The following is a 20,425-nucleotide window of genomic DNA, read 5'->3' on the forward strand; positions in this document are numbered from 1 at the left end:
TGGAGGACTCTGGTAATTGTAGAGCTACTACATTGCCTTCAACGCATATAAATATTTGGTCTCAAAGGACAGCCATTATAGTGACAAAGTTTTTTCTTCTGTTGACGGAAAAGGCCTCCAGGTGGCCCAGTGGACACCCTGTCCACAGTAATGGATGCTGCCTCTAGCCCTTCTGCAAACCACTGGGAGCCCAGGAAACCCTGTGGCAGGATCCCCCACCTCCTGCCTCTATGCCGAGCGGGCCCAGAGGAAAGTCTTGGCTTCGTATTTAGACCTCCTGACAAAGAAGATCCTCAGAGCAATAATTTGCGCCCTTGTACCCAATCCACCATCTAGAAACATACACTGAAGTACACATGGGCATTACACTGAATGTCTGCCCAATCAACTTTCAACAGCAGTTCCTGTGCCTACAGGTAACCGGGAACCAGGGGTTAATCATGGAGAGGGAGCCTGAGAATTGGCTGCCACATTGGACTGAGTGCACTTTAAGTCCTTTAACCAAGACCCATTGGAAGGCAAGTCTCGTCCCAGCCCCTGCCTCTGGGCACTTGATGGTTTTATGTCAGCCACCAAATATTAGGTGCTGAAGATGATTTCCTCCTAATAGCTGCAAGACCCCCAAATATCGCAGCTGCCAGAGACCTCCCCTGAGTGGCTGCCAGCCCCTGCAAATCTTAGCTGCCAAGGGAGACCTCCCCTGAGTGGCTGCAAGGCCCCTGAATAGCTGCCAGCCCCCAAATATCTTTAGCCACTAAGGGAGACTTCCCCAGGTGGCTCCAGGACCCTCACCACATGCAAGTTGCCTGGCAGCACGTTCAGCGCGTCCTTTTATTGGTTCGGGGTCAAGCCACATGATACGGCTGGGCGTGGGAAAATTCCAGACTGTGTGGCGCCTCTCAGGGAGGGAAGGGAAGGGATGGGATGTGGGGGGCAGGACAAAATGTAAACATCTGAAAAGAAGTTTCTTGACCTATCGTACAAGCACGACCCCCACCCAGACTGGCCGCCACATGTGGTGTGTAGGGAAAACGGCAGGTGCCAGGCAGCACAAAAAGACAGCTAGCAGAGGTAGACACAGAACCAGACTCTGCAGCTGCGCTACTAGCAAATAAAGAAATAAGGTTTTCAGCTTCTCACACAAGCATGACCCTACAGCCACAGGTTTCCAGGTGCTGAATTGAAACAGTCTTCTTGTTGCCTAATTCCTCTACACCTGAGAGCAGCGGAGATGGGAAAGGCCAAAGCAGAGAACTGTGGGGCACATACGGGACATCTCTGGAGGCTACAGAATTTAATTTAAAGACATGGTGCTTCCTCACTACCTTTCATTAGGAATTTGAGATTTGACCTGAATGGTAGGCCCATCAGGTTCTGGTGATGTGATGATATCGATATTATGTCAATTTTAGTGCTCCATAAATCGAGCTAATGGAATTTACAGTGAAAACAGGCACTTGGTAAAATCGGGCTAAATGCCTTAAAATCGATATTATCTTGTAGTGTAGACATAGCCTAAGTCAGCTTTAGAAATCTCAGCCTGTAGCCACAGATGTTATGAATGGTACGCAAGTTAAAATACTCCAGCTAACCTATCTGTCAGGAGAACATTCTGGAATTACGATTTGCACCAGTGGTCTAGACAGGTGGCACCCTGAGTGTATTGTGTTGCGTGGGAATGGTGAGTCATGACATCCCACCAGCCAATCAGCAGCCAAAGAGCTCCTGAGGTCACAATCACACAAAATTTCTGCAGCTTGTCGGGCTTGCAGGCAAGGGAGCACCTCGTGCAGTTGAGGCTGAATTCTATAGCAAGTAGAGGAAGGGTCTTCAGCCTGGGATCCTGTGGCACTGCAGAACCTCCGCCTTGCAAATACTGCCTGCCTGAGCCTCCCAAGGAAGAAGGTGGGCCAGCCCGTTTTTCTGTTCGGAAGCCCCGCTCCCGTATCAAGTCCCAGCTTTTATTTGCACTGACGAGTGGGAACCTGGATGCCCTTCGGGGCCTGACAGATTGTTTCCCTCTATATTGCTCAAGAAAAGGGGTTATGGATGTATTTTCCTGAACTTGGGACTGGTTTCTATTCCACAATAAAGGGATGGATTTGCTCAAAGGCACAGTGGGACCAGACCACAGATTTCCAATGGCACAGAGAATGTCGTCACCAGGGTCTGATGAAATGCATCCTAGAATACTCAAGGAGCTGATAGAGGAGGTATCTCAGCCTTTTTTCCCCCCGCCCCACTTGGTCCTGCCACGAGGGCAGAGGGCAGGGGGCTGGTCTCGATGGTCCCAAGGTCCCTTCCAGTCCTAGCATTCTACGATTCTGTGATTCTATGATGTACATCCTAAGCCAAGTGCCCACTCTTACCCCCAAGGGGCAACCTCAGGACAAAACCTTTCACAGGGTGTAATGTATTCGTTTCACTGTACCATCACCTTCCCCTCCCCCACTTTTCTATGCTTTCTACCTCTTGCATCATATTACCCTGGTCTGTGTACTCCCCAGGGCAGGGGCTGCCTTATTTGCCTGTTTCTATAGTGCCTAACAAAAGAGAGCCTGAATCCAAAACAGCACTACTGTCAAACTGCTACTAAGAGCTAAGTCCTAAATTTACTTCCTTTCATAATTTACTGCCCTTAAACAGACTTTTATTCCACTTATCTGAGGAACTGGAGTTACAAGTACTCTAAAAAGCTCCTTGTTTCTTCCCTACATGTTTATATTGGGTGCCCACCCAAAAATCTGCCTCAGTTCACTTTTGTTAGCCCTGCACAACGTTTGCCATGTGTACCTCCTCAGCTCCAACAATGGAAACACCCAGCAGAACTGGAGGTTGCTTAATTCTCTAAGAAACCAATTCTTTTTATAAAGCTTCCCTGCAACTTACTTGACAGTCAGCTTCCTTACCTGCAAATGCCATAATTTTCACTACTTGACCCGGCGAGATCATATGGTTTAGGATCCTTTGCTGTTCATGGGTTAGTTTTATGTCCAGCTTATTACTAAAAATGAAATAAGAGCAAAACAATTCTTTCTGTGTTAAGAAACACAACCAACGAGGTACACGCAGGAGTGGTGTGCCTGAGCATGGAATCGAAACCCGCTCCTATTGGAAGAGTCTGGACTGGGGAGAGACCAGAGGAAGCCAAGTCAGGCAGAAGAAGGTTACAGCTGTAAAAGGCCAGAGATAAGGAGGAGGGTAATAGCAATACGGACCAAGTAGAAAGGACAGCGTGATGGAGTGTGCTAAGCCTCGATGTCCCCTACAGGAGGCCAGAGGCCTTGCCACATCCCATTCCAGCGAGAACCAGAAAAAACGGTCCTCCAGGCATGATAGAGCGGATGCCTCAGTGGCAGCCAATCAGGACACAGCAGGCTGACATAAAAGAAACTACTGGGCTGGGGCCTGCAGCTCCTCACAGGAGCTTGACCAAGGCAGGTCTATATGCTGCCTGTGTGACCAGCAGCACTAGGGACACCCCTGAGTATGAGCTGAAATTAGACCTGGGCAAGGACCAGTGGCAGAAGACTGGCCATAAGCGTAATACAGAAACCAGCAGCATCCTGGACAGGGCTAGCCAGATCCTAGCCCCAAAGGCTTGAAGATGATCAGGCAAAGACCTTACATGGCACCCCTTAGCCACAGAGGGGTACTCGCAAGCAGGTGAACCCCATTACAGGCGGATATCAGAAAGAAAAAAAGCAACGTGACTGGAGATGGGAGAAAGAAAGGGTGCGACCTTGGGCAATGTCATTTGGCAGCCGCTTGGGAAAAAATCAAATCTAAGTTACTCAGGTGCTAAGTTCTACTTCCAAAAATGACTGTGACTCTTAAACCTCCTGGAAAATATTCAATGTGACAGTCTCCCAAGTCACATCTGAAAACAGCCTTTAGTCTCTTTTCAGTATCTGACCTTTCACCTCCCTGTGCCTAACTTCAGTTCCCCCACTGTAGCATGGGGGATCGTTATGCTACCGAGGAGCTGTGAGGTTTTATTAATGCCTATAAAGCAATTCAGCATTTCAATGTTTTCATAAATACAAATAAAATTACTGTAATAAATCTACACAGCAAGCTACTTTGTCTAAGAAAGTTGGTGAGATACACAGAGAGAATTCCTCCATCTAGATACACCCTGCTGATTTTTCCAAAGCCCACCATTAACAAATGACTATTCCCAGAAAACTCCCTTTCTACTGATGGCAACTGTAAAAGAACAGTTAATAGTTAAACTAAGATTTAACTAAGAATAGTTAAACTAAGATTTCTAGGTGAGTGAATGGAACTAAGGGCTGTGAAACAAATAATAGGGTTGAATCCCACATCTACAAAGTATCTGTGGTATTCCCATCACTCCCCCGTAAGAAAGGGCAGTGCTTTTACCCCCTTTTCACAGATGAGAAACTGAGGCACAGGGAAGTTAAGTGGCTTGCCCAGGGTCACACGGAGTATTTGTGGCAGAGCAGGAATTGAACTTGATTTCCCAAAGATCCAGGCTGGTGCTCTAACAACTGGACAATTTTTCTTTTTAGCAACTTGTATCACTACAGATGACACGATGAAATTTGCATGGTCAAGAGAGATCAGCCAATAGAGAGCTGGTTTGCCTCACTGCCTCTCTTAAATAAGGACATAACGAGAAAAAACACACATTTATTAAAATTATTTGTTTTGTGACAGCAACACAAGGGGTTGAGGTCCCATTGTGCCCCCATCCCCTTTTCCAAAGGGACCATCATGCTTAAATTAACCCAGCCACACTCCCTTCTTCCCAAAAACATCCCCTTGGGTGTGGGGGAGGAGGAAGGAATCTGCCCTAGGAACTTGGGAAACGAACAGTCATTTCAACCAGCCATGGTCACATTATATGCAGATGAAGGTGTTTAATAGATAGTTCTTAACAACTGTGGCCACTTTCATTTGTAAAACACCCCTCATTTTAAGAAAAATACTTTGACTGTTTCTACCATGTGGGGCTGAGTCTACCTTCCCTTTGTTAAAGATTGATGACAATGATAATTACTGGTCAGGGAGGGATAGCTTACTGGTTAGAGCACTAGCTTTATAAACCCAAGGTTGTGAGCTCAATTCTTGAGGGGACCTTTGAAAGATCTTCTTAGGTTAAAAAAAAAAAAAAGAGAGATGGTGATAGGTCCGGCTGTGAGTGCAGGTGACTGGACTTTATAACCTCAAGGTCCCTTCCAGCTCTATGAAATATACGTATGCTCTAACAAGACCAAGAAGCTACTCCGATGCCATCATGTGGATTCCAAACTAACGCTTTCTGAGAAGTGTTTGCTCAGGCTCCAGAACTTCACATGGATCTGTGTATTTGGTCCTCTCATTTAGGTGAAACACATGAGCAATACCTGGGCTGAGCACCTCCTCCACTGTTCGAACCAAGTGCGTCCAGCTTTGTTTGGGTAACAGGGCAAGAGCTCTCCATCAAATACAAACAGTAGAAAATACTGTAGTGAATCCTAACAGAAAATATAAAGAGAGATCAATCTAATGTAACAAATTCTTTAACACCCTCAATTAAATGTTAGTTACCTCCCTCTGCCCACATAAAAGACCTCAGAAGCTGTTTATGCTTCCACTAGAGCAATATTTGGAGAGCTCATTAGCTGACTTTTCCAATAAGATGCCAGACTGGGCCAGAGGACTTCAAATTTCTTTTCAGGATAAGTAAAACTGCATGTGGAAAGAGAACCTAATGATGCTTCCAGCAAAAAAGGGCAGGGAAACAGCCAGCCAAGATCCTTCCTGTTTCAGGGGACAGACCCAGAGATTTCTCATCACTGCATAACAAAGTGGGCAGCAGTTGGGGTATTAGCATACACACACACTGAAAATTTTGGGTAAGACAGTCATCACACAAACAGAAAAGGAAGGCAGGCCAGAAGTACCCAATGAGTCTAAACAGGGAGAAAATACTATTATTTTAAAAGTGCTGTTATCTGAAGAGTGGCTGTAAAAGTATCATAAAGAAGCTCCTCGTTTATGGCCTCTCATGGACCCAAAAACGAGTTTGCCCATCTTGTAAAACAATTACAGGTTGAACCCCTCTAATCCGGAACTCTCTCATCCAGCAACGTCTGTAATCTGGCATGATTTTAGTTAGCTGGACGACCACTTCTCACGTGTGTGGCCAAGTTTTCCGTGGTCACATAAAGTTTGTTTACAGCCACCAGTCCTGACTCTCAGTGTTCTATGCTGTTATTTAGTTGTAATTTACCATAAATGTCTTCTATAGAGCCCAGAGAGCAGTGAAAGTGTTAGTAATGTATTAGACAATATTGACCTCCCATCATTCAGCAAAAATTCTCTCATCTGGCACCAGTCAGGTCTCAAGGGTGTCAGGTGAGAAAGTACCAGAGCGGTAGCTGTGTTAGTCTGTATCTTCAAAAACAACAAGAAGTCCTGTGACCCCTTATAGGCTAACAGATATTTTGAAGCAAGACGAGAAAGGTTCATCTTGTATCTTCATAGCCATTGGTTCCCCAAACACAACCTGAGATTGGAGAATCAAGCTGGGTCCTTTCCTTCTCATGGCTCAACACCAGTAATAAACATTCTGCAACTGGAGCCTAATTAATCACCCTGTTGCAGATATCTGACTCTTAAGAGAATCCAAATTACTTGGAATCACCACATATAGCCGTTTACGTGATGCCTACAAGCTGCTTTGATTAACGAATTCACCCTGGCAATACGCATCAAAGTTGCATTAGAAAATGTGAAGCAACTTTTCTAAGGTTACAGGGTGAGTCAATGACAGTGGATTGAAACTCATAACTGCCCTCAGAAGCTTGCTGCTTTTCATAGTTGCCTTAACTCTGCTGTTTGCTTTCATAACTGGGCTGCTGGGCAAGGAAGTACATCTTTTACACAGCCACTTTTCTGAAAAATAGCAGCACTTAAAAACACCTTGAACTCCTGCTGTAATGGAATCTTAGCTGGTGTGAGTAAAGATCAACAGGTGCAAGGAATAAACATTCCTGCCGCATAATTTCATTTTGAGGACTGACAATCTCTCCCTCCTCACCTGTTACTGATATGTATGTCCTTCTCCCTCATAGCGTTCAGCAGCAGGGCAATACAGTACAAGATCTCAGTGATATCCAGGACTGAAAGGGTAGAGGAGGGTCTCCTCAGGCAAGCTATCAGCTTCTGGATGTCACGAACGCCGTCAGAGAACAGCACGATTGCTGCCATGGTGGCCCACACGTTCACAGCCTAGACAGGGTGAGCGTAAAAAGAGGAATGGAGAGAATCAAGAGGACTACATAGTTTGTCTACTTAAAGGTAATGTAGGGGCAAGGGAGAGAGGCAGGCACTGGGAAAAGAGTCCTGTGATCATTAACAGACTCAGTAACAAACCCTCAGCCAATTCTCCCTCTTATTTTCCATTGCCACTGACAACTCAACACTGGCAAATGCTTTTCCTTGGGAAAACCTTTTGTTCCCATTGTTCCAGCTGTGGTCCACAAAGTACAACATAAAACAAGAGAGGGGGGAATAGCTCAGTGGTTAGAGCATTAACCTTGTAAACCCAGGGTTGTGAGCTCAGCCCCAAGGGGGCCTTTCAAGGGTCTGGGGCAGGCTAGATTAAAAGAACAATCCACCAGGAATGGTGACAGGTCCTGCTGTGAATGTAGGGGACTCGACTTGACCTCCCGAGATCCCTTCCAGCTCTATGAGATAGATATATATTTAAAAAAAAAAACAAACAAAAAAAAAAACCACAAACCTCCCCCTCACCAAGAGATGTTTAACCTACCCCTGCAGTGCCCTCTAAATCAGGCAGTCTCTTGATGATGCATATTTCTGCCTTAGCAAATAGATGGTGCATCTTCAAGCACCTCAGAACTGCATGGGAGTCCATTCTCCGGTCAGCGTTGGAGGCAGCAATATACCTGTGCAGAAAGTGCCCAGAAGACAGGAAATGAAAGTTAGGCCATCTGCAGCAACAGTAAGCCTGCCCTGATGGATACCCCATTTAGTCTACAGTATGCACATAGCCAGACAAGCTCAGTTCTGCTGGCCACTCTGGCTCCAATCCAGCAAGACACTTAAGCCTGTTCCTAGTCTTATTGACTACTGTGGACTAAAAGTGGAACACATGCTTAAGTACAACGCTGGATCAGGGCCCTGAATTGTGAACTCTCCAAAGCAGGGCCTGGGTCTCCCTGTGCATGGCACGCAGTGGACATTACAGGAGTACAAAAAACAACACACAGGAAATGGGGATGAGAGGGAGCTGCGATCCTCACAGCTATTACTGCTTGCAGAGAATGTACAATTTACAGTCACACACTGGAGTTCCTCGCCTCCACTCAGGCCCAGGCACGCCACTCAAACCACTCTCGCCAAAGTGTCTTCCTAGACAAAGTTCTGCTCCAGTACTTCATCCTCGGCCTCTTTGCCTGTCAGCTGCCTTGGACACCACTGACCACAGCTCTTCATCCTGCGATCACGTCTTCCTTTGGCTTCCATGACTGTCCTCTGCTGGTTCTCCTCCTCCTCCTCTAATTGTTCCTTCAGTGCACCCTTCGGAGGAGTCGTCTCAGCCCACCTCCTGCTTCCTGTTGGGGGGGGGGGGGGGCTCCACAGCGGTCTATCTTCCTCTAAACCTTATCTCTGGGTAATCTCATCTGCAAAGGCAAATTCTGACACCCTCTCTATGATGATGACTCTCTGATCTACCTTTCTCCTCCAGACCTGCCTTCTTTTGTCCCACCATGGCCTGTTTCTTTGACATCTCCCTGTGGGTGTCTAGCCTGCAGCCAAAGCTCAACACAGCTAAAACCAAGCTTTTTCTCTTCCCATCACATCCTCCTGATACCTCTTTTCTCAATCACTAGGAGCAACACAAGGTGCATAAAAATTTGATGCCTTATTTTAAAAAAAAAAAAACAGTAAAATTTGTTTATATAATTTAAATGCAAGTTTAAAAAAATTGAAATTCACAAGGCCTCCATTTATTATGATCTCTTAAGATCATTTACATTACATACTATTAAGCAGAAAACATTGCTGCCAAGTGTTAAAGTCCAACCACTGAACTGTTCAAAGTCACTGGCTAAACACCCGGAACCAGAATTTGTTGCACGCTAACCCAGCTTCTGACAGAAGTAGCCTCTTTTACAGGTGCAGAGAGAATATTTTCTTTGTGTCTGTTTATTAAACTAGTTCAGATCACTGGCCAGTTGATTCAAAACTAAGAAAGCACTGGGAGCTGAAAAAGCAGGAAAGCTTGTATTTCACTTCCAATCTATTAATAAGAACTGAGTATGAGGGATTGAGACAGTAGTTTCAAAATACTGAAGAACATGCTATGGACATTTCGTGCTTTCTTTGTTTAATACATCAGTTAGTGTTAAATGCAAAACATGTTTTGATAAGCTTTCTTATTACATATCCAGGACACTTAAAAGGTTAAAAAATAAAAATGTTGGTTTTTGCAGTTTTAATTGAATTTGAGTTTCCATCTACTTGAGCTGGACACAAATTACAAGTAAAATATACATCAACTACTAAATCGGAAATGCATTTTTCACCATTGACTAATATAATAAAAAAATAAGAATGAAGAAATGTTTATGTAAGCTAAATAACTGTTTTAATAAATGCATGAAGATATAGTAGAGATTGAACCTCTCTCATCTGGGACCTTTGGGACCTGACTGGTGGCAAACTAGAGAATTTGCCAGACCGTGGGAAGTCGATATGGTCTGTCACGTTGCCAACACTTCCATTACTTACTGGGCTCTTTGAAGACATTTACGGGTAAATAAGAACTAAATACCAGCACAGAACACTGAGAGCCAGGACTGGTGGCTGGAAACAAACTTTATGGGACCACCGGAAACTCGGCCACATCCATGATAAGTGGTCGTTTGGCTAACTAAAGCATGCTGGATTACAGAGGTTGCCGGATGAGAGAGTTCCAGATTAGAGAGGTTCACCCTGTATATCAAGACTAGCACAAAGAAGCACCAAATGTACTGTGAAGATTATATTGCTTTGCCAATCAACATGTTTTAATGGTTCCCATTTGTCAACTAAGCACAAGACACTTTCTAGTTTTAACCCTTGGGATTCTGGACCAGCCCTCAAGAGTAACGTCCAATCAACTGGCATGTCTGTCTAGTCTGTAAATCTGTGGTTGAATGATTATCAACCAATGAGCATCAACTTTTGCTCAGGAAAATGCAAAAGTAGATGCAAAACATGATTAAAACTGGCTGTTTAAAGCCAGATGTGCTCCTTGCTGGTTTAAATCCTTCTTAAAATTGATGCTTTAAATTGCCGTGATTTAAAATCAATGCTCCTGGGTGTAACACCACCACTGGTCCTGCGACTAAGACCTTCCTTTGGGTCCTCAGCCCAAGGCTGTGTTTAAATCTTGCAGACTCTTTCAGCAGAACATCTTTAACGTATGGCTTTATCCAGCCCCACCGCTCAAACCCTCATCATCTCACATCTCTGTATCTGCAGCATCCTTCCAGCTGGCCTTGACAAATGCAATCTTGCCCTGCTCAAACTGATTCAGACCAGTGCTGCAAAGGTAACTATCCTAACTGATTACTTTAACCAGGTCACTGCTCTCTTTGCAGTCCGTCACAGGCTTCCACTTCTCTACTGCATCAAAAATCACCTTCACCGGCTCCCATGACCTATTTCTCCAGCTTTTATAACACTTGTCATTTGCTATCTAGATGTTGACTTTCACCTTTGACCAGACCTTGATGCCAGTCTCCATGGCCCACTTGTTAAATTTCTCCATGCTTTCCTGCTTTTACCCATGTTGCTCCTCATGTTTGAGAGGGACTTCCAGCAATAACATGCCACAAAAGCTCATGACCTAATAAAATTGTTCATCTTAAAAAGGTGCCACAGGACAGGACTACTTGTTATTTGTGCATTATCTTCCACTAAAACTCTCCTTCACCATGTTGCCAACAGAACCCCTGACGGCGGTTAGGCCCTGGTGTGCGGAGGTCACCGCCTACTAGGGATGTAAAATTCTGTTGGATTGAGTGGGAAGCTGGGAGGGGAAGGCATTCCAGCCCAGCTGGGCTGCTTCACGTTCCCCCCAGCATGGACAGAGGCTGCTCCAGCTGGGCTGAGGTGTTCCCACCCACAGTGGTCCCAGGGCCACCATGGACCAGGCTGCTCTGGACATACTGGAGTGGCCCCCTCCAGCTGGGGCAGGCCACACCGCCTGACTGTAATTGCTAAGCTTCAACTGTTTACTAGCTAGCCATTAGCATCTCTACTACCTACCATGCTGACCTTTACTCCCTCACTGTTCCCTTGGTTTCCCCATCTGTCTGGAACCACAAGCTATTGCATACTTAGACTGCAAACTCTCTAGGGCAGGAATTGTCTTTTTGTTCTGTGTACAGCACCCAACACTATGGGGCCCTAGGCCACAACCAGGGCTCCCATGCATCACAGTAACAAATAATAGTAGCCAAAAAAATGCAGTGATTTGGGAACATAGAGCATATTTTTACGACATACATTTTTCAGTTCCTCAGACGTTGGCGTAAGGGGAAATGGAAACAGATTTCTGGATTGGAGAGGGGAGGAAGGGAGCATTTTTGGCCCAGCTCAGAGGCCAACTGATGATTTTTGCTTCTCAGAACTAATTAGGGCGGCCATCCTGCTAGAACCGGCCTGGAATCTCCCGGAACTTGCACCAGTTTCCTGGTGACTATTGAAAGCAATCTTGGAAATGTTGGCTATGTCTACGCTAGCACCCCCCTTTCAAAACTGGGATACTAATGAGACACTTCAGGATATGCTAATGAGGCACTACAATGAACATGCAGTCTCTCATTAGCATGCACGCGGCTTGTCTACATGGGGTCCTTTCCAAAAGAACCCCGCACGCTTTGAAATCCCTTTATTCCTATAACCAATAATAAGGGGGTTTTGAAGTGTGCAGGAGCCTTTCGAAAAGGACCCCGCATAGATGAGCTACGCGCGATCAAAAGCAGCTCTGTCAAAGGGCCGTGGCCACTATTATGCAAATGAGATGATGCATATTCATTGCAGCATCTCATTAGCTTCCCCTTTTGAAGGCGGGGGCCTAGTGTAGACATAGCCATTCAGAAGATATTTTAAGAAATTGACTTTATGTCGGCTCGGGGGAAAGACGTCTCCCAGAACAGATTTAGTCAATGTTAGGACCCTGGTGATGATTTGCCCTTGTTCCCACCCCAATCATGCAAAGCAGGTAGAAGATGCGTGAGAAGTAGTGAATCTCTTTCTTGGCAAAGTACAGCATAAAAGAGAGGTGACCTTAACAGTCTGCAAACAGGCCAAACCACTGCACGACTGAGCACTCCCTCCGTGGACGGACAGCTGTAATGTCACATGATCAAAGACTCACCTGATAAACCCCAGCATGCACTGTTCCTGCTCTTTGGTTATTCTGTAACGCTCCAGAATCCAGTCAACTGTGATCAGAGCCTGGGCCTCCTTCATGAGGTACTGATGGTACAGCTTTTTCCACGGGATAAACTAAAATGCAAATCAAGGCCCCTATCTGAACAGCTCCTTTCAAACCAAAACACTTTTATAAATAGGCTTCTTCTGATAACCACTAAAAGGAAGCATCGCTCCAGGGGGAGATATGTCATTTCAACTTGACAAGACCCAGCAGGTTGACAAAAATAAGCAGCTGGCTCATGATAGGGCACGAAGAAAAAGGAGTAAAAATACCCGCTCCATACAGTCTGAGGACTGGTCAATGAAAGGCTTATTTCTCTACAACTCTCACTACAGACTGAACCTCTTGAGTCCAGCCCCCTCGTGACCTGACTGGTGCCAAACCAGAGAATTTGCCAGCCCACAGGAGGTCAATACTGTTGAGCGGTATTACCAATACTTCCACTGCTTACTGAGCTCCTAGAAGAGCTTTTGGGGGACAGACTCACTCTTTCTTCCAGATATGAAGAAGAGGGTCTGTCTCACGAAAGCTGATCACCTAATAAACTATTGTTATTCTTTAAAGTACTACAGGACTGCTTTTTTTATTATTATTATTTAGGGGTAAATTAGAGCTAAATAACATCACAGAGCCAGGACTGCTGACTGTAAACAAACTTTATGGGACCACGGGAAACTTGGCCACACCCGATAAGTGTTCACCCAGCTAACTAAAATCCTGCTGGATTACAGATGTTGCAAGACTAGAGAGGTTCAGCCTGTATACATATCCCTGCTTACTCACCAGCATTTTTAAACACTGTCACTCAGACCTACCTTGAATCGGATTAGAAAATCATAGTGCTTCAGACATCCCATGGCTCTCTGGAACCTGTTCACACACGCCTTCCCAATGTAGGCCTGTTTTGGTAGGCAGTGATGAAGGTCTCTTACTGCCTCCAAATTTAAAACAGCTCCCAAAAATGTCATGCTTTATATTATTTGTACTGTGCTTCAGAGCACCAGTCTGCCCACTGCTACACATGCAAAGACCTAGAGGATGGCCCCCAGCCTCCTAAAGCAAATAGCTTAACATCACACAAGCGATGACAGGTGGATGCTGACAGACCAGGTTGGCACATGGTAACAGTGAAACTGTCCTGCTGAACAAGACGAGCAGTGACTACAGAGTGTGAGCGAACGAGAGTTTCTTGTAGGAAAGTCTAACAGTGGACAATGCAATGGCCTTGCAGATGTTTACAGGCAGCTCCTTCAAAGCAGGCAGAGCCCACTGTGAGGTTGTGCCCCCATATGTGTAATGGAAATGTGTTTTAATATGAATATGCATAACTCAAACCTGCTTTATGCACAGCAGGGCATGGAACCTATCAAAGCTTGAATGTGTATATTCTATTTGTGTGCATCTCTCTTCTTGTATGCAAAATTAAAAATACGAAATATAAACCTGTTTATTAATCTAGCGAAAGCCACGAGTGGTATGTAAGGAACTTAATAGGCTGGTATTCAAGGCAATGATCTGCAAATGAACTTGCTTTTCCTGTAAGCCTGGATTGTGGTTGGTCCTACAAAGACAGGTGACCATGCCACGTGGTGCTGGAATCCATTTTGAATTTGGTATTTTTCCACAGGAGTCGGGAGAATGGGGCAAAGGCTTCCTGACCTGGGGAAATTCTCCTTAAGGGATGGGCAGCAAACTATGACTGGCTTTAGCTAGCTTCAGATACTGCTGCCCACTGCAAGTGGACATAGGAAAAGACTTGGAAACAAAAGAACTCTGACCAGACCCAGGTCCAAAAGAAAAAAGCAGCTCTGGCCAAAGAAGAACTTTATCTGAAATAAGAACCAAATGAGAAATAATGATTGCTAATAATGTCTTAGTGTATTAGGCTAGCTGGCATATTTTGTTTTATTTCAGCTCGGGAACTGACTTTGGTCTGCCTATTATCAGTTGCAATTATTTAAATTCTACTTTTTCTACTTAGTAAACTCACCTTTGTTTATTATCTAACCCAGCGTTAATAACTATTACCAGGACTGTGTGGGTAACTGTGAATCTCTCTCGTTCACTGATAAAGGGAACAAACTCCAGGAGCTTTCTCTGTTTAAAACTATTTTTTGTAGATTAAGACGGATTTATCTGGGATTTTGATCCCATCAAAGCTGTGCACCGGGGTGCTGTGCCAAGGCCTTGTGCCTGAGCCTTCCCAGAGCTGAGCTCTTCTCAGTGTCTGTGCTGCTCTGCTGTGAACTGTTATCCCAACTCTGTGCCTTGATGTGGGGACACCAGAGCTTCTGACAAAGCAGAACAGGACTGTGAGGTGCCCCAGAGGGTAGTAGATGGGCTCACTGGTGTGACCAGTCAATCCAGTGATAGTCTCAAGGGGATCTCTGGGACCCAACCCATCACACCCACCCAGGGGGAAGCATGAAGGTAATGGCTCAGAAATATAACTGGTAGCCAATAAAGCCTGCCTGCAGTCACTGATTGGGTGCGGGGAAGGAAATTGAGGACATTCGTCTAACAGACCCTTGGCACCTCACACATGAGGCTTCACAAAAGAGTGAAATAAGGGAGGATATGGTGATTACTGGTAAGACAGAAAAGTGGAAGAAGTGGATTCAAACATGGGTGCAGACTCCAGAGCTGAAGCCTCCACAGGGAAAAATTAGTGGGTGCTGAGCCACCCACCAGCTCTCTCCTGACCCCCAGCACCTTCTGCCAGCTGATGGGCCCTGTGGGTCAGCACCTCCCTTACACCATAATCAGCTGTTCAAGAATGTCCATGAGGCTCTGGGGGAAAGGAGGCAGAACAAGGGCATGGCATGCTTATGGGAAGGGAGGTGGGGAATCTGGGGGACAGGATGGATCTGGGGCAAGGCCTGAGGACATACCGGGAATCGAACACCTTCTGGAACTTCTGAAAGTTGGAACGTATGGATTCAAAGGAGGAAAGAGACAGGTCACTTAGCTAACCAGAACAGGGAGAACATTGCTGGGGCACTAGCAAGAATGGGACATGACATCTGGAGTGAAAGAACCTGAATTAAATAGGTATAACAACCCTCTCACCAGTGGGTCACTGACAATCTCTCTCCAGCGATGACACACCAAGCTCAGGTTCAGACACAGATCGGTCATAGGGAAGAAAGCAAAAATAAAGCTCAGGACTTCATCAGGCAGCTGGTCAATGTGTCCTTGGGGTTCTTCACAGCATGAAGTCCCCAGGAGCCCAAAATACGCATCAGGAATTGGATCAATTTCTATGAGATCAAGGTCTTGTCTGATTTCTGTGGGTCCTGGAGAATACTTGGGGGAACTGTCCACCATGGGCTTGTTGTCAGCCTCACCCCATTTGCTATAGTCTGTAGAATGGCTGACAGCTCCTTCTGAGTAGCAAGGCCGTTTTCTGGGGGCTGTAGGACCCCAGGGAGCTGGTTTAGCATCCACATCACACCCAACCAGGGTGCAGTGATCCTCCAGTAACTCATCAACGAAGAAGGAATCCAACATCTCATCTTTGACTTCATTGCTCGTTGCCTCTTTCTTACCAGTGCTTTGTGTCTGAGTGATTTGGAAGTAATCAGTGATGCTCTTCTGGTGACCCTGTCCTACAGAAAAGACAAGAAAGAACACAAGTCAAATGTGTTGCCCTGTGGGTGCCCAAGGCCTGAAAGCCACTAAGAGATTTTAAAACAAAAAGGCAACCTGCTCACACTCCATTACCCCCCACCACAATGATCTTAGCACCCAAATAAATAAGTAGAAAGAAAGCTGAGAATTCTACTTCATATTAATTAGATCCTCTGAGCGGACAAACACAGCAACACAGGAAGGAAACCGAGAGATAACGGATAACTAAAACCACCGAGGTCAACCTCTGAGATCAGCAGAAAGCTCTTTCTGCTGCAGTTTACTTTTCAGAATCTGGTGAATAAGAAAACAAATGGAAACAACCGTGAAGCTGCAAACCGTTTCCTGCATAGTGTGAAAATCATACCACAAAACCCTGAATCAGCAATTCTCAAATGTGGGCACTGGTGGATCTTTTTGGGGTCATGACAGCCTCCCAGACAGAGACTGGGCGGGGGCAAAGAAGCAGTCCCTCCCTGCAGTTCACAGCTTTTGTTCCTGGATGCACTGTCTTGGTGTTTGCTGGCACCACCGGGGATCAAGAAACATTTGCTTAGGCTGTTGCTTGAGTCTAGTCATACCAAAGGGTGATTACTGTATGAGTCAACCACCTTCTTTCATTGTGGACAATTAGCCCACGCCCACGGCTCTTCCCTCTCAACCCGCTCATAGTAATTGGGGTTATATTCTACCTGCTGAACAGAGTTAATATTAACATAACTCTCTCCCTCTCAGCCTGTCTAGAAACGCTCTACCTTCTTGTTGTTTCTTGGTCCTGTAGGTAGGGTAGAGGCCTCTGTTTAGATCTCTGCTCGCTCGTTTTTGACAGAACGGCTGCGTCAGGGAAGAGGATCCTTCTCTGCTCTGGCTGAAGGCTTCGCAGTCACTGGCTGTAAGGCGCTTTTGTTTAAATGGTTTCACTGTCATCAACATGAAAAGAAAATTATGCCACTGTTAACTTAATGATTATGTTTGTTTTCAAGTGACGTGCTGTGCCTTTGGGATGGGATGATCACAGTATCTGAGCCAGTGTATCCTCTTTCAACAGCTTATGCAGAATCATAGAACACTAGGACTGGAAGGGGCCTCGAGAGGCCATCGAGTCCAGTCCCCTTCCCCGATGGCACGACCGACCACTATCTACACCATCCCTGATAGACATCTATCTAATCTGTTCTTAAATATCTCCAGTGAGGGAGATTCCACAACCTCCCTTGGCAACTTATTCCAGTACTTGAACACCCTGACAGTTAGGAACTTTTTCCTAATGTCCAACCTAAACTTCCCTTGCTGCAGCTTAAGTCCATTGCCTCTTGTTCTCTCCTCATAGGCCAAGAAGAACAAGTTTTCTCCCTCCTCCTTATGACACTCTTTAAGATATCTGAAAACCGCTATCATGTCCCCCCTCAATCTTCTTTTTTCCAAGCTAAACAAGCCCAATTCTTTCAGCCTTTCTTCATAAGTCATGTTCTCCAGACCTTTTATCATTCTAGTTGCTCTTCTCTGGACCTTCTCTAATTTCTCCACATCTTTCTTGAATTGGGGTGCCCAGAACTGGACACAATATTCCAGCTGAGGCCTAACCAGCGCAGAGTAGAGCGGTAGAATGATTTCTCGTGTCTTGTTCACAACACACCTGCTAATGCATCCCAGAATCATGTTTGCTTTTTTTGCAACAGCATCACACTGTTGACTCATATTTAACTTGTGATCTACTAGAACCCCTAGGTCCCTTTCTGCTGTCCTCCTTCCTAGACAGTCTTTTCCCATTCTGTATGTGTAAAACAGATTATTCCTTCCTAAGTGCAGCACCTTACATTTATCTTTATTAAACTTCATCCTGTTTACTTCAGACCATTTCTCTAATTTATCTAGATCATTCTTAATTATGACCCTATCCTCCAAGGTAGTTGCAACCCCTCCCAGCTTGGTATCATCTGCAAAAGAAATGTGTACAGAGCTCTGAAAACATTCTGTCAAGCAAAATACATCAAGACACTATGTACTCTCCAAAGCTATGTGGAAATTATGAAGTTTACACAGCTACTTCACTCGATGTAATCACTGTAGAAGACTTTGGAATATACTGTGATAAGAAATGGCCACTGTCACACAAACAGCTACTGTAGTGATAGAAGTTTTACCAATAATATTGTAAATCTGCCCCAGGGACAGGCAAGTAATCAATAGAATTATTCTATTGATCTTCCAGCACCCTTAGCCGGGCTTAGGTCAAGCTAAAGCCATTTCTCAGGGCTGTGAGTTTTCAGCACCTCTGAGTAATGTAGCTAGGCCAAGCTAGGTTTTGGGATCTAGTTAAAATAGAAAAAAAATGTAATGTAGATGGGTATTCAAACCCATTGCACAAATGGGCTAAAGCTTTGGACATGTCCAAGACGTTAGACCTGTTCAACTTCTATCTACGCTCAAAATTGCAAACTAGCAAGTGGGCCCCTATCTAGATATATTTACAGTCTAGCTCTTAACATTAAGGTTGGGAGTAAACTAGAAAATCTTGTATTTTAAAATGTCCTATTGTAAATGCAAATACGCAAGAATACCTTCTATTTTAATAACCTACTGACCAGCTACAGAATTATGAGTTAAGATCAAAATGATCATGTACAAGAATGTTTCCAGGTGCAAATAAAGTGTCAAAGCCACACTGCTCAGTTGGCTTCAGTTTCTCAGCAGGGAATGGTATCCCACACAATAAACTATATTCAGGATATCCTTGAACCCAGTAAGTGATTTTGGTTTCCATTAGCATTAAAAGGTCAAGTCATTTTCCTTTATGTCTTCCTGCCCCTCAGAATTATTACACACTACTAAGAGCTTGGACAAAGACCCCTGGGTATCTGATGCCTTATACAACCACCACTTTGCTGTCCCACAACGTGCCAGAAACAAATGTCTGAAGAGGAAATATTATTTGTTCTTCAAGATCAGCTCCTTTGGAAAAAAAAATTTAAAGGATGTTTCTCTCATAAAAGAAGAGCAGACACAGAATTCAAAGCGGGGAAGGCAAATACTTCATGAACAGGAATACAGACTTTAATTGTTATTTTAATATCAAATCACCACACTTTTGAGTAAATGGTTCAAGATCTTGAAGATCCCAGTGAATAATTGGATAAAGCTCCCAGCTCTGTCCCAGCCATGACCGAAGGAACTCCACCCAGGGCTTTAATTCTCCAAAGCAACATCAAGCCTCCCATAAAGCCAAAACTGCCTTTATTTGTTCTACACACCTACCCTTGGCCCCAGTACAGACACACCCCAGCTGTGCTCTCTGCCCCCAAAGTAAATCCTGATTCCTGCCCCCCCCAGCGCAGACTCCTTCAACCCAGGCCCTATCTCTACCCCCAACACAGTGCATAATACACCGCCACCCAACGCCACCGCCAGGCAGAGCACCTTCAGGCCCTACCCTTGTGCTTGCTACCAACTCCTCCAAACCCTCACAGCAGCCACTAACCATGCCCCCAGTGAAGAGCAACACTTCGTGGCATACTGCTGGCCCCAGTGCAGACCACTCTAGCCCACCCGTGAACACCACCAAACACCAGACGCCAGCCCTACCCCAATGTGGGCCTCCCAGGTTGGCACTGCCCCCAAGGCACACCCCCCAGGCCTTCGCCCAGCCCCCCAAGGCACAACCCCCAGATCCTTGCCCTGCCTTCAACCCAGTCCCCCCGGCCCTAGCCCTGCCCCCCAATGCAGAACCGCCCAGGTCCTAGCCCTGCCCCCCAGTGCACCCCCCCAGGCCCTAGCCCTGCCCCCCAGTGCACACACCCCCAGGCCCGAGCCCTGCCCCCCAATGCAGAACCCCCCAGGCCCTAGCCCTGCCCCCCAATGCACACACACCCAGGCCCGAGCCCTGCCCCCCAATGCAGAACCCCCCAGGCCCTAGCCCTGCCCCCCAATGCACACCCCCCCAGGCCCTAGCCTTGCCCCCCAATGCACACCCCCCCAGGCCATAGCCCTGCCCCCCAATGCACACCCCCCCAGGCCCTAGCCCTGCCCCCCAGTGCACACACCCCCAGGCCCGAGCCCTGCCCCCCAATGCAGAACCCCCCAGGCCCGAGCCCTGCCCCCCAATGCACACCCCCCCAGGCCCTAGCCCTGCCCCCCAATGCACACCCCCCCAGGCCCTAGCCCTGCCCCCCAATGCACAACCCCCCAGGCCATAGCCCTGCCCCCCCAATGCACAACCCCCCAGGCCATAGCCCTGCCCCCCAATGCAGGACCCCATCACCTCGACTCCAACTCTGCGCCCAAGAGCACCACCCACCAGATCTTGGCCCCGCCCCGCATGCGGACCCT

At 46.1% G+C, this 20,425-nt stretch overlaps 1 protein-coding gene across 2 annotated transcripts in view; it reads right to left on the reverse strand.

The window, feature by feature from the left end:
• Positions 1 to 20,425, reverse strand: part of FBH1 (F-box DNA helicase 1) — a 42,304-nt gene that overhangs the window by 21,714 nt on the left and 165 nt on the right. The window contains exons 2-8 of one of the 2 annotated variants that reach the window (XM_074976105.1): positions 16,855 to 17,019; positions 15,539 to 16,077; positions 12,410 to 12,540; positions 7,787 to 7,922; positions 7,052 to 7,242; positions 5,373 to 5,483; positions 2,910 to 3,004 (exon numbers count right to left, since the gene is read on the reverse strand). In XM_074976105.1, coding sequence (XP_074832206.1) covers positions 2,910 to 3,004; positions 5,373 to 5,483; positions 7,052 to 7,242; positions 7,787 to 7,922; positions 12,410 to 12,540; positions 15,539 to 16,077; positions 16,855 to 17,019 — 1,368 coding nt within the window. Of the gene's footprint in view, positions 1 to 2,909; positions 3,005 to 5,372; positions 5,484 to 7,051; positions 7,243 to 7,786; positions 7,923 to 12,409; positions 12,541 to 15,538; positions 16,078 to 16,854; positions 17,020 to 20,425 lie in introns of those variants that run through there. The other variant, XM_074976114.1, reaches the window with a different exon arrangement.

This window comes from Carettochelys insculpta, chromosome 1 (genome assembly GCF_033958435.1).
Source record: "Carettochelys insculpta isolate YL-2023 chromosome 1, ASM3395843v1, whole genome shotgun sequence".
Classification (NCBI taxonomy): domain Eukaryota; kingdom Metazoa; phylum Chordata; order Testudines; family Carettochelyidae; genus Carettochelys; species Carettochelys insculpta.